The following is a 13,360-nucleotide window of genomic DNA, read 5'->3' on the forward strand; positions in this document are numbered from 1 at the left end:
CGTGATTGTAGAAAATTCCGAGTTTCTGACACTTTTTTTGTCATTTCAGAAATGGTTGGAACAGCATTAGTGTCTACAGTAGAATACGTTTCACCAAAATCGTCATCTTTCTCATTATCGCTTAAAGCTGTAGATGAGGTTACGGAGTCTATAATTTGCTCATCGGTCAACATTTCTCTTGTAAGAATGCCATTATCAATGCTCACATATTCGAAGAAATTGAAATCACTCAATTTGATTTTAACTTGTTCTTCGACAACATTGGGACATCTTCGTCTGTGTCGTACTCGTAGTCAGTCAAAACGCGGCAAAAAACAAGTCACTGCCTGTTTCTCGCTCTCACTAATATAACCAACTCCGCACGATTCGTGTTGCTGAGCGTGGAAGTTTGTTATAAACGGAAAGTGAATATACAACTATCCTAAAAAGTGATCGTTATATCCGGAAGTTCGTTATAACCAGTAAAAAAATACGTTGGTCTTTATGGATGACGGTTCAATTAATGGGAAAAAGTTCGTTTTAATCGAAAGTTTACTATAACCGGGTTCACTATAAGCGGACTTTACTGTATAAGAATTTTAGGTGGTAATTTAGGAGAAAACATAATGAAGCATTCATCATGACAACTCCGCAATGAGGGAGTACGTGATAGTGATATGTAGTAAGAGGGGAAGACGATTTGTTGGACAAGTAAATACGGCAATTTCTCGTGTTTTTTGGTGATAATAAGTGCTAATGGTGATATTAATAAACTGTTACGCTTAAAAGAAATCGTGCGAAGTGGTTTAATTTGCAGGAAAATCGGCCTGAATTTTCCCAACCTGTACTGTTTTGCACGATTCTAAACAAGGACCAGTGCCGTGAGTTGTTTTGAATCTATAAGCTAAGAGCCATATCGCTATGAAATGCTTAAAAAATTTGTGTGGCTATAATAGCATTTATAATTTCAAACATAATGTAGAGATAAAGGTCAGAAAATGAATGAATCTTTCATGCTTAGAATAAATCGATTAATACAGATATTTAATACGCCTATGGCTAGCAGCCAGGCGAGTTGGTTTTCCGATTAATTCTACTCTCCTCTAAATCGCCGATCGGTAGAATCTAATGTTGGTGCCAAACAAATTGGGAATTATGAATGACTGGCTTGGCCTATTTATTAATGTCTTTACCTGCACACCAACCACATTTTTGAAGCGTGAAAAGTGCCACCATGGCGTTTCGGTACAAGCCAAATTAAGTAAACACATTCATCTGACGCTACCATAATTTTCTCGCTCGTGTGCTTGATCCCGTCCAGTCCTGTGAGTTCGATGCAGGACGACAATCGCTAGCGACTTTTAGACGCAGCGTCTAACCTTAAGAATGGAACAAGTTCCATCCTCGGCGACTGTCGCTAGTATCGGCTACAAAAAGTCGCCCGTCTGCGGGTGCCCTTAATGGCAACAATTATTGTTCCAATCCATTGGAACGAGTGATAAAATTTAAGCATAAAGCTAAACTGTAACTAATTGCTTCAATCAGACTTCTTGTTAACTAATTGCTTGCCTATAACATGAGTAATAATCATAATGCGCTGATAAGAAAATAATGACTTGATCTTGATGAGTTTGGGTTGATGTGATTATCAACGTAAATGTGTTAAAATTCCGATATCAAACGATAAGAAAAAGCTTAGAAGCACAGGCCTCGTTTCCTCCAATAACTTTAAAAGAAAAGTGAAAAAAACATGCGTGAAAGAACGAATAACTAGACTTGGAAAGGCAGAGTAGCACAAACTCACCTATTATTTGGAGTAAAATTTACGTTAAACTAGATGCAAAAAATGTTGAAATAACCGTTAACTAGCAGATCATGTTTTCACAGTTCTATGAAATAGTAATAAGAATAAAACGCATTAGTCAGCCAACTTTGCTATACAACCTGTTTATTGTTCCTACGGATTCGCATTAAATAAGTAATCTGAACAAAATAGAAAGTCCTCATATCTTTACGTTGGTACAAACATAAGTTCTCCATTCATTTATATTTATTTTGTATAGTTATAAGCACTCCATTTAATCTCAACACTTACTATTTTTTCAAATCAATTTTCTGATGGTTTAAAAAACGGGTTTTAATTCAAATAAGCTTGAGACAACGTTCAGGAGAAGTATTAAATGAATGTATACTGGATATGCTCATGCCAGGTAAACATGTATGAGCATGGATTCACAAAAACACGTTAGTCTAATTATAAAAACCAACATCTACTGTACCGACTAATAACAATTTCTATAGCGGATATTGCTCGCTATTGTCGATAAGTAGCGATGGATATCTATGAACATACTCATATATTATTCACCATCTAACTACGGTTAAAAACCCAATCACTTTGTGTGGAATAGTTCGCAATCGAACATGATGTTCATTAAGTGAAAATATAAAAATGCTGCCCAGCAACGCTTCCTCTTATATCATCTGCTGATTGTTAAATATACATATTTCTAACATAAACCAATGCAACAAGTACGTGTACGTTTGATTTGAGTATAGCTATGTCTATGTTTACGTTAATTTTATTAATTTCATAATTTTTAATTGAATCGCGGATATTTATTTTATGTAAACAAGCTTCACCGTAGAAGCTTTTCTTCAAATTAAGTAGTATACGATAATTGTAAACCTAAATTAAATTAATTCATGATTTTTTAAGGCAAGCTTGAATTGTGATGAAACGTGATAATTTATATTATGATGGATCTTACAGCGAAATCTTCTGCTCGTATAAAATGCTAGCTAATAATGGTGCGATTTAAAAAATAAACACCTAAGTAAGTACCTACATGTTTTGGACGAGCACTTTATCTACACTTAGTCACAAATCGTTAATGCATATGTTGGACAAAATGTGAATATCTCAATATTTTATACAAAGACTACAAAAGATTTGATTCATTGTGATTTAATTTAGCTGGAAGTACACCTACGCGTGAATCAAGATTATTAAGGATGCTGTACAACGAACTTTCATTGTGATTTTTTCTGTGGTAAACAAAGCGAGCGTGTAAGAGTGTAGAACAGCATTTCTAATAGATGTGTGCCTAATCTAGGGAAGCAATCAACTTATTTGACATTGTGCCAATCCGAAAATCATGCAAGAAAACCATAAGGTCGGCCATGGTGGTCAAAATAATAAAAGTCAGGGACAGACTTTGGAATGTGGCGTCTGCTGAAAGCCTTTAACTTGAGTAGTTCCATTGACATTCCGTGGCCCGTGGCGCTGAGAACGCAGCCCACTGTTTTTATGAAAATTTCAAAAGTTCTACAGTATGTAACTATGAATTAGTTGAAACTGGATTTTTACCTAGTAAGTAGACTTCTTTTCGTTTATCGCACTCTTTGGACGTGAAAGCACATGGCATGCGCCTAAAAGATAACTTTTCAACACTGCTTCTGGATTGAAAAATGCAAACAAAAACACATTCGCCGGCTGTTTCAACGTTGTTAAACTATGACATCGATCAACATCAACACACACTTAAGAAACTAACAACATACCACTAAAACCTCATTAAAAATCACGTAGTTTGAAGCGTTGAGGTTAGAATTGGTTTTGTCTATTAAACTTATATTTGTTGACAGTCCACGTCCAATGCACCAAATACGAATATCAGTTTATTGCGCTGGTGTTCAATCACTCACAAGGTTTATATCGCAACTTAAGGTAAATAACAAGAACTGGGTAATGCTAGACCGACGTGACGTCCCCAAATAGCCCACACATTTCGATAATCGAACGTAAATCCACGACCCGTTCGGAATCGGCTGACTACCGTCTTGTTTCGCAGACCAACCAGAGAACCAGACTTGTTCTACCCCACCCTGGATGACGCAAGCGCCTACCTGTCATGCTCTCAGAAGCCTAGGCCACAGTGTGCTTATCCTCTCTCTAGCAGTGTTGCCGCGTTTCCTTATTTATTCTACATTTCAATCAAAAAATGTCCTTACTCAGTCCTGGGCATTTTCAATTAGACAGGAAACAATTGCTACCAGTGTTACCTGATCGACATAGATTACAGCTGTGTCAATTTATTTTCTGTTCATTGCAGCATGCCCAATTGTCAAATATTTTTTTAAATAAAACATTTCATTTTGTCTCAATTTGCACTTGCAATAGAAAGCTGAAAAAGGGTTTTGAACCAAAACAGCAGGCCTAATACGGATTACCATAACTTTATTGGAGACTAATGTGTATCTTGTATCTGTCTTGTTCATGGACTACATTTTAAGTTCCACATGTGCAACGAAGTGAGATTCATTTCCAATTCTAAAGAATTACATTTTTAATGTATGACACAAGTTTGAAACGATTTTTTATAAAGGTCTCAACTAATTACTTCAACATACTGTTACTCGTTCGGTTTTGTAGATGGCGGCGCCATTCTGTATCTGCCACTCGCATCCAACAAATCAATTCTCTATAGCCGGCTCCACACAGAGCCATAGATAAAAACAAGTCGCACGCAGCGACCGAAAGTTTAGAAGACAAGCGTCTAGGTATACGGCACTTCTTGTCAATTCTATCGATTGCGGCGATTCGAATCTAGCGGTTTGTTATGATTTAAGACGATTTAAGGTTAGGTGATTTTTTCCCGGTATTTTATTGTAACCGTAAACTCTTTGGATTTTATTAATATAGTGTTGGACTTTGACTGCGACGTAGACCAAATGGGGCGTTTTAATAATAAAAATGTATTATTGAGCAAATCGATAGTTGGCTTAAGTTATTTTCCTATGTGCAATGTGCAAATTTAACTAAAACAAATATCAACGATTCTTTAATTTTAAAGTAACAGAAAAAATAAAATTACTGTTGTAAGAGTCAAGAAATATTAAGCAAAATAATTGCTGGTATCTTCTGTTTCCATTTACTTTTTGTTTAATATGGCACACTAAGCAACACATGAAAATAATTGCCTTTTTACACTATTCCAACAAAAGTGGAATACCAACAACGTAGTTCGACTTTTTAATAGGTAGTATTATGTGAATTAATTTCATTAATCAGGCGTATAAAATACTAGGATTTGTAATCAGAAATTTTAAATGTTTTAACAATAATACAATATTGTATTATTACATTTTTAGTATTTAATGTCATAAGCACTCTTACTTGTTATTGCCACTTGGGTGATGTTTATTATAAGTTTTACAGATAAATAAATCTATGGAATGTATTTACTAATTTGAAAACTATCCATATAAATGTATCGATGTATGTAAGGATATTCAATATACTGTCAAATATACAATAAACCAAACTTTTTAGGAGATTTATTTAATGGTTTAAGTTGCTTACTTAAATACTACGAATAGAAAATCTAATACCTACTTAAGTTGATCAGAATAAATCATTTGTAAATTGTTATAAATTAAGAAATACTCATAATTATCACTGTCTTTCTTTGTGCTAATATAAAGGCAATGCTATTATTTTTGTTCAAACAAATTCAAACAATCGCTCTTAAAAAATTAAAAATTACTAGCCAAGAGCGTATAAAATTTACCTATGAATTTCTGTACGATACTATGTGTTTGTCATTTTTATCTAGAGCTTATATACGGTTCGAAATGCACGAGAGAATGAAAAAAAATATTAGCGGACTCGCGGTTGTTTATCTCGACAAATTAGAAAATAATTATCATCAAACAATAAATAAAACCATAGAGTAAGTAAAATAATTATTATTTTGCTTACTTATTTTACTTTCTCTATGAATAAAACCACCTAACCTTAAATCGTCTTAACTCATTTTTAAAACTTGTCAACGATACCTTCGATAACAACAAACCGGTAGGCTTATTTGATTGGTTCGAATCGCCGCAATACCTAGACGCTTGTGTTTAGGAGCCAGTCTCAAATAATTTGTGTCATCAAAAGAGGATAATAACAGCAGTTGTTCAATTTTTCCCTTTTCCTTAGCCGTTCTTTGATTTTTTTCCTTTTTCTAGTATTATCATCGTCATCATCCAGGGCAGTTGCAAAAATAGTGCAGGTTATGGCACTTGAAGTCATGTTTGCAATACAGTGAGCAACGTCTAACTATAAATTGAATAAACTTCATCAAGTGTTGGGGCACACAAAATTTCGCAATTTGTTCGACAATGTAATGGGCTCCTTTAGTTGCAAGTCCTGTTCAGTCCTGTTGCTCACCATAGAGAAAATAAATTATTTTATTTAATGGGCAATTGGTACCTATATGTGCTCTAAATAGTATATGTATTATCTATATCTTGATAACAATGAAATTTATTAGTGGTTAGAGGCTTTAAATATAAAACGTCATTCTTGTATTATATTCAAAGCTTCCAGTCTTAGGTGCATGTGCTAACCTCAATATAAGTACACAGCAAAAATTACAATTATATCTTAAACACTACATGTAAATATATGAATCGACTAAACTAAATACATTGATATAAAACTGTTGGATATTAACTATCCAACGGTAATGGCTTGAATTGAGTTCATGGTTATTTTTCAGATCTTTTTTGTTGCAAAATAACTGTTATGCTATCTAGAAATTGGCCAAATAAATCAAATACTGCTTAAATGGTTATTAGCATTTCTAATTATAATTTCAAAGAGTAAAACGTATTTAATTGCGTGAATAATTTTAGTTCAAATAAATGAAATACATAAGCCGCTGATTGGTTGAAAGGAACAAATGGGATTAACGACTCTGTTAACGAATCACGAATAGCTTGTCCTGCGTACGTCACCGAAGTATGGAGCTACTTACTACTTGTTGAATGTTCGCTTATGGTTGTCTTTGCTTATGGTTCACTTTTCAGTTTGTTCCATTCAGTATTCAGTCTGATTCAGTGTTGAAAGTGCTCCGCTGTGATTTGTTGCTGACAGTCAAGTGTTTGTAATAATTAAAAATTGCTGTTGTATTTACGGCACAACCAATCATTATGCCGAATTATCACAAATTGGAGGCTAAAGCCGTGCAGGAACTAAAAGATATTGCCAACAAGATCAGAATCCACTCAATAATATCCACACAAGCTGCTAATTCCGGGTAAGTGTGGAATGTGATTTCAATTAATTAATCCACATGGTATGAGTTGAACCAGTTTCAAATCGCATGAATAGGTTTCCATTTCTAGGTCCGGTCAGACTCCAGATTGACCTTTGCTATTTCTGTGCTAGAATACTCCCGTTATTGCAAAGCAATATAGGTATTATCCTTTGTTTAGCAACGCTGTTATAGATAGCAAATATGTTATTTATTATAAGAAGTCAGTGAGTAATCGGTTTTTAGCTCTGCTAAGCTTTATGACAACCAGGACCAGGCTCATGTGAATTGTCCCGCCCGCAATAACAAATACTCTATCTACTACATTACAAGGGTGGTGCAGGTTTTACAATTTACTCAGCCTTTCCTATCGCGGTGTGTGTGTGTGATTTTTGCAATTTTTTTTAAATTGCAGTTGCTCTGTTTGTTTTTGTTTGCGCTGCTAACACACGAGTAATTATTGTTGAAATTATTGAAACTGCGTCTTATGTGTACATCAACTGCAAACCTTGCAATTTTTTTGGTTTCATTTCCTGTTTACGAACTTGCAAAACTTTTTTATTCGATACTCTATGGATGGTTTGTTACTTGAAACACAAGAGACGCAGACTCGAGTGCTCAGCATTTATTTTGCCTCCCATAATATAAGTGACAATTATTCTTGTAGCATAAATATATAAAAAAATATGTGTTTTCTAAATACTTATAATTTTAAAAATTTAGGAATGTTGTCCGGGCTTTGAAACCGTGGTCTATGGGAATTTCTTCCTGACGTTTCGTCCACAACTGCGGTGGACATTATCAAAGGCGATGAGGCAGTGGGCGAAGTGATCTCCCGTGCTTTCCGACTAAGACTGGTTCAGCCAGACTGATCCAATTTTTATATGTCCAATAATTTAACCGGCCGTGAAAGCCTTTATAGTCTGATAACTTTAGTTTTACTTTGTTTTTTTTTTATTATTTTACTTAAGGGCACAATTTGTCTGTGATTGTTCTAATTAGTACGTTATCAACTGCGATTAGTTGGGTAATTCATTGCTTGATAATCTCAAAATGTCAAAAATGTCAAAAATGTCAAAATATTCATTCACATTCAATGGTTTCAACGAATTATTAGCTATGCAATTTTATAAACGCAGTATCCATTTTATCTTGGATGCTCGACTGATTTATATGTTTGCATTGTGGACGAAACGTCAGGAAGAAATTCCCATAGACCACGGCTTAAAAGCCCGGAAAACATTCCTAAATGTGATTTAACCGGCCGTGAAAGCCTTCATAGACTTATAATTTTACAACAAATTGCAGTCATCCTACATCATGTTCATCCATCGGCGAAATTCTATCAGTATTATTCTTCCATACCATGCGCTATAAAGTGTCAGCCCCTCGAGACCCTTCCAGCGATAGATTTGTCCTTTCAAAAGGTCATGCTGCACCTGCTTTGTACGCTGCTTGGGCAGAAGCAGGATTGTTTTCCATATCAGATCTTCAGAACCTTAGGAAGTTTAAATCTGATCTCGAAGGCCACCCTACGCCTAGACTTAACTTTATTGATGTAGGCACTGGATCTTTGGGGCAAGGTCTTGCTATTGCCGGTGGCATGGCATATGTTGGGAAGTACTTCGATAAAGCCAGTTATCGGTAAATAATGTGCGATTATATTATAACAGATTTAATTCAAATAAGTTGTCTTCAGGGTATATTGTTTGATTGGTGATGGCGAAAGTGCAGAAGGTTCAATTTGGGAATCGGTTCATTTCGCATCTTATTACAAACTTGATAATCTGTGCATAATTATCGACGTAAACCGTCTTGGCCAATCTCAAGAAACTTCCATTGGTCACGATGTGGAGAGTTACAGGAAAAAAATGGAGGCTTTTGGTACTGAAGCTATTATTGTAGATGGACATGATGTTGAAGAGTTAGTAAAGGCATTTCATAGTGCCTCAGCTACCAAGGGAAAACCAACCGCTATCATCGCTAAGACTTTGAAGGGGAAAAACTTTCCGAAGGTAATTCGTTTCGACGCAAATCGCACAGTCTCACAATATTAATGTATTTGTAGATTGAGAATTTGGAAAATTGGCATGGAAAGCCATTAGGAGTCGAATCCGACGTAGTAGTCAATCATTTGAAGGGGTTGCTGCAAAATCCTGGACCTCTTCAAGTTCATCCCCAAAAACCCCTTAAAGAGGATGCGCCTACTGTTGACATAACTAACATTCGTCTCAGTTCACCACCGAACTATAAGCTTGGAGATCAAATTGCCACTAGAGTTGCATATGGTAAAATCTGAAGAAGACATCAGCATTCATTAATTTTTGATTTAAAGCCATTCACTCTTTTCTTCTCAGGAACTGCATTGGTCAAAATTGCACAAAACAATCCTAGAGTGATCGCTTTGGACGGCGACATGAAAAATTCAACATTCTCGGAAAAATTGCTTCAGTACGATCCCTCAAGATATATTGAATGCTTCATTGCTGAACAAAACTTGGTCGGTACGGCTATAGGAGCGGCATGTAGAGACAGAACTGTACCGTTTGTCTCAACTTTTGCCTGTTTCCTCACTAGAGCCTTCGATCAGGTAAGTCATAAAGTTGCTAATAATATGGTAATTCAAGTTTAAATTAATTAATATATATATATATATATATATAGATTAGAATGGGCGCAATTTCACAAACAAATGTGAACTTTGTCGGATCCCATTGTGGTGTAAGTATCGGAGAAGATGGTCCAAGTCAAATGGGATTAGAAGATTTGGCGATGTTCAGAGCAGTGAATGGAAGTACCATTTTCTATCCAGCAGATGCCGTTTCAACGGAAAGGGCAATTGAACTAGCTGCTAATACTAAGGGCATCACTTTTACTAGGACCAATAGACCTACCACCCCTGTAATCTATGCTAACAATCACGTCTTTGCTGTAAGTATTTATTTTATATAGCTACGATGTATTTTTGGAAGTTTCGCCATATATTTTTAATTTTCAGGTGGGCAAAGCCAACGTGGTGCTGTCATCACCTAAAGATCAAGTAGTATTGATTGGGGCAGGAGTGACTCTTCAAGAATCCCTATCTGCCGCTAAAGAGCTTGCCCAAGCAGGTATTGGTGCGAGAGTAATTGATCCGTTTACTGTTAAGCCTTTGGACAAGGAAACAATAATTAAAAACATAAAGGATGTCGGAGGCAGAGCAGTTGTGACCGAGGACCACTACTATCAAGGTGGCTTAGGGGAAGCAGTGATTGCTGCGCTTGCTATGGAAAAAGATATTATTGTCAAACATCTTGCTGTCGGTGAATTGCCTCGTTCCGGACCTCCAAACGCCCTTCTGCAATATTATGGAATATCTGCGAAACATATTAGCTCCGCCGCACAAGATATTTTAAAGCTATAAATGTATCTTTCCCACTTCTTTTGTGCTCTTTACCCAAGAATTTCATATACCTGTGTACTGTCGACATTCCAACTATTTGTGTCTTGAAAAAATAAATAATGTTTTTGCTTTATTATTTTGTGTTTTGCTGCAGATTTTTAGTCAAATTAAAAACCGAACTGACCTGGTCAGTATTTGATTGCGGATTATATTTCAATTCATTTTGCCCGTTTTCGTTGAAATATTTGCTCTGCATGGAAGATGCAATGAAACCTGGCCATGTGGAAGCAAATATTACAAACTTGTTACCTACCTACAACTTTTCATTATTGAAATAATTCTCTAAATTCTACTTAGTAAAATTGGTAAGCAATACTCGCAGATGAGCTGTAATGCCCGTAGTTCCTAGCGCCTAGAGGAAAAAGTGTGTGATAGTTTACTACCAGGACCGGATTAACTTGTGGTAGGGCCCGGTAGAGGCCCCTTTCTAAAAAAAGTTTGTGTCGCTAGTGCAGTTGAACTTCCCATTTTTTTGGATTTTATACTTGATCTTACCGAAGCCCCCAACATTGTGAGGCCCGGAGCTATAGCCCCCGTAGCCCCCCCCCCCTAGATCCAGCACTGTTAACTATATTGAATTAGTGAAACTAGACCTGGTTTGTAATCACACTTATGGGCCACCGATATTGTGATCATATCCAAACGGTTTTTCTGTTTTTATTATGTCCAATTTTTTCAAACTTGCTCTTCAATTCAATAGAGAGCGTAAAAAGTTATCATCAGCTAAACTAAAATTAATGGCAAGCTAATGACTCAATGGTATTTAAAGAGACGCCGACCTCTTTATATATGCACGTATATACCAAAAATATTTCCGTGCCACATATTAATTAGAATGTTGGGTGATAATTGCCTGCAATACATTGATTTATCACTTCTATTAATAAAGTAATAAGCAGGAGTTATACCTTAAGTATATATAAAGAAGTGCATATTTTACAAATAAACGTTCTCGGTAAATAGGATTGTTGTCCAGGAGAAGGCAAAACTTAAAATAAAGAAAAGCAGCTGTGCAATAAACAATTTTATTTAAAATACTATATATGGCTGAAATAATGCACATATCACATGGTTCCTACATTATTTTTCGTCAAATCTTTTACCTACAATTCGTCTAATAGATACTAATTATATTTATATTAATGCCATGAATCAAATTAAAGACTATTAAACAAATGCTTATGAGATTCGATAAACGAGGTAAACCTTAAGCAATTAAACCAAATAGGAAAAATGTCAAAATGCTTTTTAGTAGTCGATGTACGAACGTTATTAGTTAAAATAAATAAATAAACAATTGTCCTAACGCAGAAATCCATTCATTCAGTATATACAGGGTAGATAGACGAAAGGATATCAGCAGTAACAGCTGCTGGTGAGAACATGAAACAAATTAGCATGATCTGAATGCTTTAGTTAGGAAATTCTTTTACATGCTAATCCGAAGAACATTATCATATACCCAGAAATAAAATCTTTTGAATTTAATAAATGCAGAAATTTTGTTATTTTCTAATAATAGATTCTAGAGCAAGAACAATTAACAGTTTTTTCTTTAAACAAGAAAAATAATATTTTGTGATGTACAATATCAGCACTTGGGCATTATTGGTAAAATGTAATGTAATGTGAACTGATGACAGAAATCTTCGAGATTGAGTTCGGAACTGGCTGCAGTCGTGAAATTTGAGAATATTCATGAGTAAATCAAGCGATTTGACAAATATGGAAAATGTAGCGTCTAGTGAATAGCCTATAATGTGCTCGTAGTTTTCTGTCATGAAGCTTGGAATAAAAATGTCGCTATATCAGATAATATTCTCCACCCTGATTGGGCGGATAATGGAGATTCTCTTAAAGGTCCTGTAGCGATCTGCCTCTTATCATTGAAGTTATTTTCGTCCCTTATCGGTCACAAGCGTTTCTACATTTCGAGTCCACTGGCTATTGAGCAAAGAAAGCAAAATATTACTTTAGGGGCCTGTGCGAGGGGAAAATCTTTTATGCTGTTCATTGGTTCAGCTGAAACTGATCATAAAAGAGTCAGAGCAAATATTACTTGAGCGCACAAAATATTGATCATTTATTGTAATGAAAAATACCACTAATTGAATTTGAAAGCCATTTACAAAAAGAGTAAACTATAGGAACGTATCGTTTAGTACCTAGTTAATAAATGCAACCGATACATATTTTGAGAAAGCCTGAAACTCGTACACTGAGTCGGGACTAAATAACGTGAAAAACGCTAAAATATAGAATGTAGCTTATATTCAGCTGAATGGATCTGATATTGTATGTACATTCCAATTTAATATTACAAAATGACAAACTATATAACATGGCACAAGGTTGATACTGAATATACAGGGTGATTCAAAATAGGAGTCATTCCTCTGGGGGTGTTGTCTGGCGGTGTTATAGGAGTACAGAAAAACTAGTAAAATAAATTAATTGTTATTAAAAACTGAGAAATTTGCAAAAAACTATATCAGAAATACGGCAGCAATGTTTTTCAAGGTAATCTACCTAATTAACATTGCGCAAATACCTGTTGCTTCGTAATTATTTAAAATTCCGGTAACCATGGATAAATAGAGAGTGACAATAAGATAGACAAGGACAAACGGTAAATTCAACAGGAATCGTTGAATGACGGAACCTATTTCGAAATGTCAACCTGTTCTCATAACCTCGAATTCTGCGGAGTTTGGTGTTTACATAATTAATCCATACAACATCAATTTATTTGGTGCCTGGGAAAGTGTCAGTTATTGTGCTCTGAGTGCCCCTGGAAGGCCCTGATTCGATTATGTCCAATACTTGTTCCTCTGTGCTTGGAACCCGAACA

General features: G+C 35.4%; 3 protein-coding genes across 9 annotated transcripts in view; 1 reads left to right on the forward strand and 2 right to left on the reverse strand.

The window, feature by feature from the left end:
• LOC109540946 (plexin A3) overlaps positions 1–3,891 on the reverse strand; it is a 35,508-nt gene extending 31,617 nt beyond the window's left edge. Inside the window, exon 1 of one of the 3 annotated variants that reach the window (XM_019909507.2) lies at positions 3,544–3,891. The gene's annotated coding sequence lies outside the window, so the exon portion shown is untranslated. Of the gene's footprint in view, positions 1–2,828; positions 2,982–3,349 lie in introns of those variants that run through there. The other 2 variants (XM_019909505.2, XM_048661800.1) reach the window with 2 other exon arrangements.
• On the forward strand, positions 3,257–10,585 carry LOC109540947 (transketolase-like protein 2). Of its 5 annotated transcripts, none has more exons than XM_048661801.1 (8): positions 6,662–6,772; positions 6,841–7,070; positions 8,376–8,711; positions 8,767–9,082; positions 9,136–9,355; positions 9,425–9,657; positions 9,732–9,998; positions 10,066–10,585. In XM_048661801.1, exons 2-8 carry the CDS (start codon positions 6,964–6,966, stop codon positions 10,468–10,470), a joined length of 1,884 nt encoding a protein of 627 aa, XP_048517758.1. In that variant the 5' UTR covers positions 6,662–6,772; positions 6,841–6,963; the 3' UTR covers positions 10,471–10,585. The 5 variants fall into 5 exon arrangements, with proteins under 5 accessions (XP_048517761.1, XP_048517758.1, XP_019765067.1 ...); XM_048661805.1 differs by lacking the exon at positions 6,662–6,772 and adding an exon at positions 7,159–7,230 and having other exon boundaries at positions 6,987–7,070; XM_048661804.1 differs by lacking the exons at positions 6,662–6,772; positions 6,841–7,070 and adding an exon at positions 3,257–3,352.
• A 935-nt stretch (positions 10,586–11,520) lies between these two features.
• Positions 11,521–13,360, reverse strand: part of LOC109540950 (trehalase) — a gene marked incomplete in the record, with an annotated part of 7,659 nt that continues 5,819 nt past the window's right edge. Inside the window, 1 exon segment of the mRNA XM_048668566.1 lies at positions 11,521–12,453. Coding sequence (XP_048524523.1) covers positions 12,402–12,453 — 52 coding nt within the window.

The sequence above is a fragment of the Dendroctonus ponderosae genome, unplaced genomic scaffold (genome assembly GCF_020466585.1).
Source record: "Dendroctonus ponderosae isolate FM_Combo_2020 unplaced genomic scaffold, Dpon_F_20191213v2 Dpon_F_20191213_1, whole genome shotgun sequence".
Taxonomy (NCBI): Eukaryota; Metazoa; Arthropoda; class Insecta; order Coleoptera; family Curculionidae; genus Dendroctonus; species Dendroctonus ponderosae.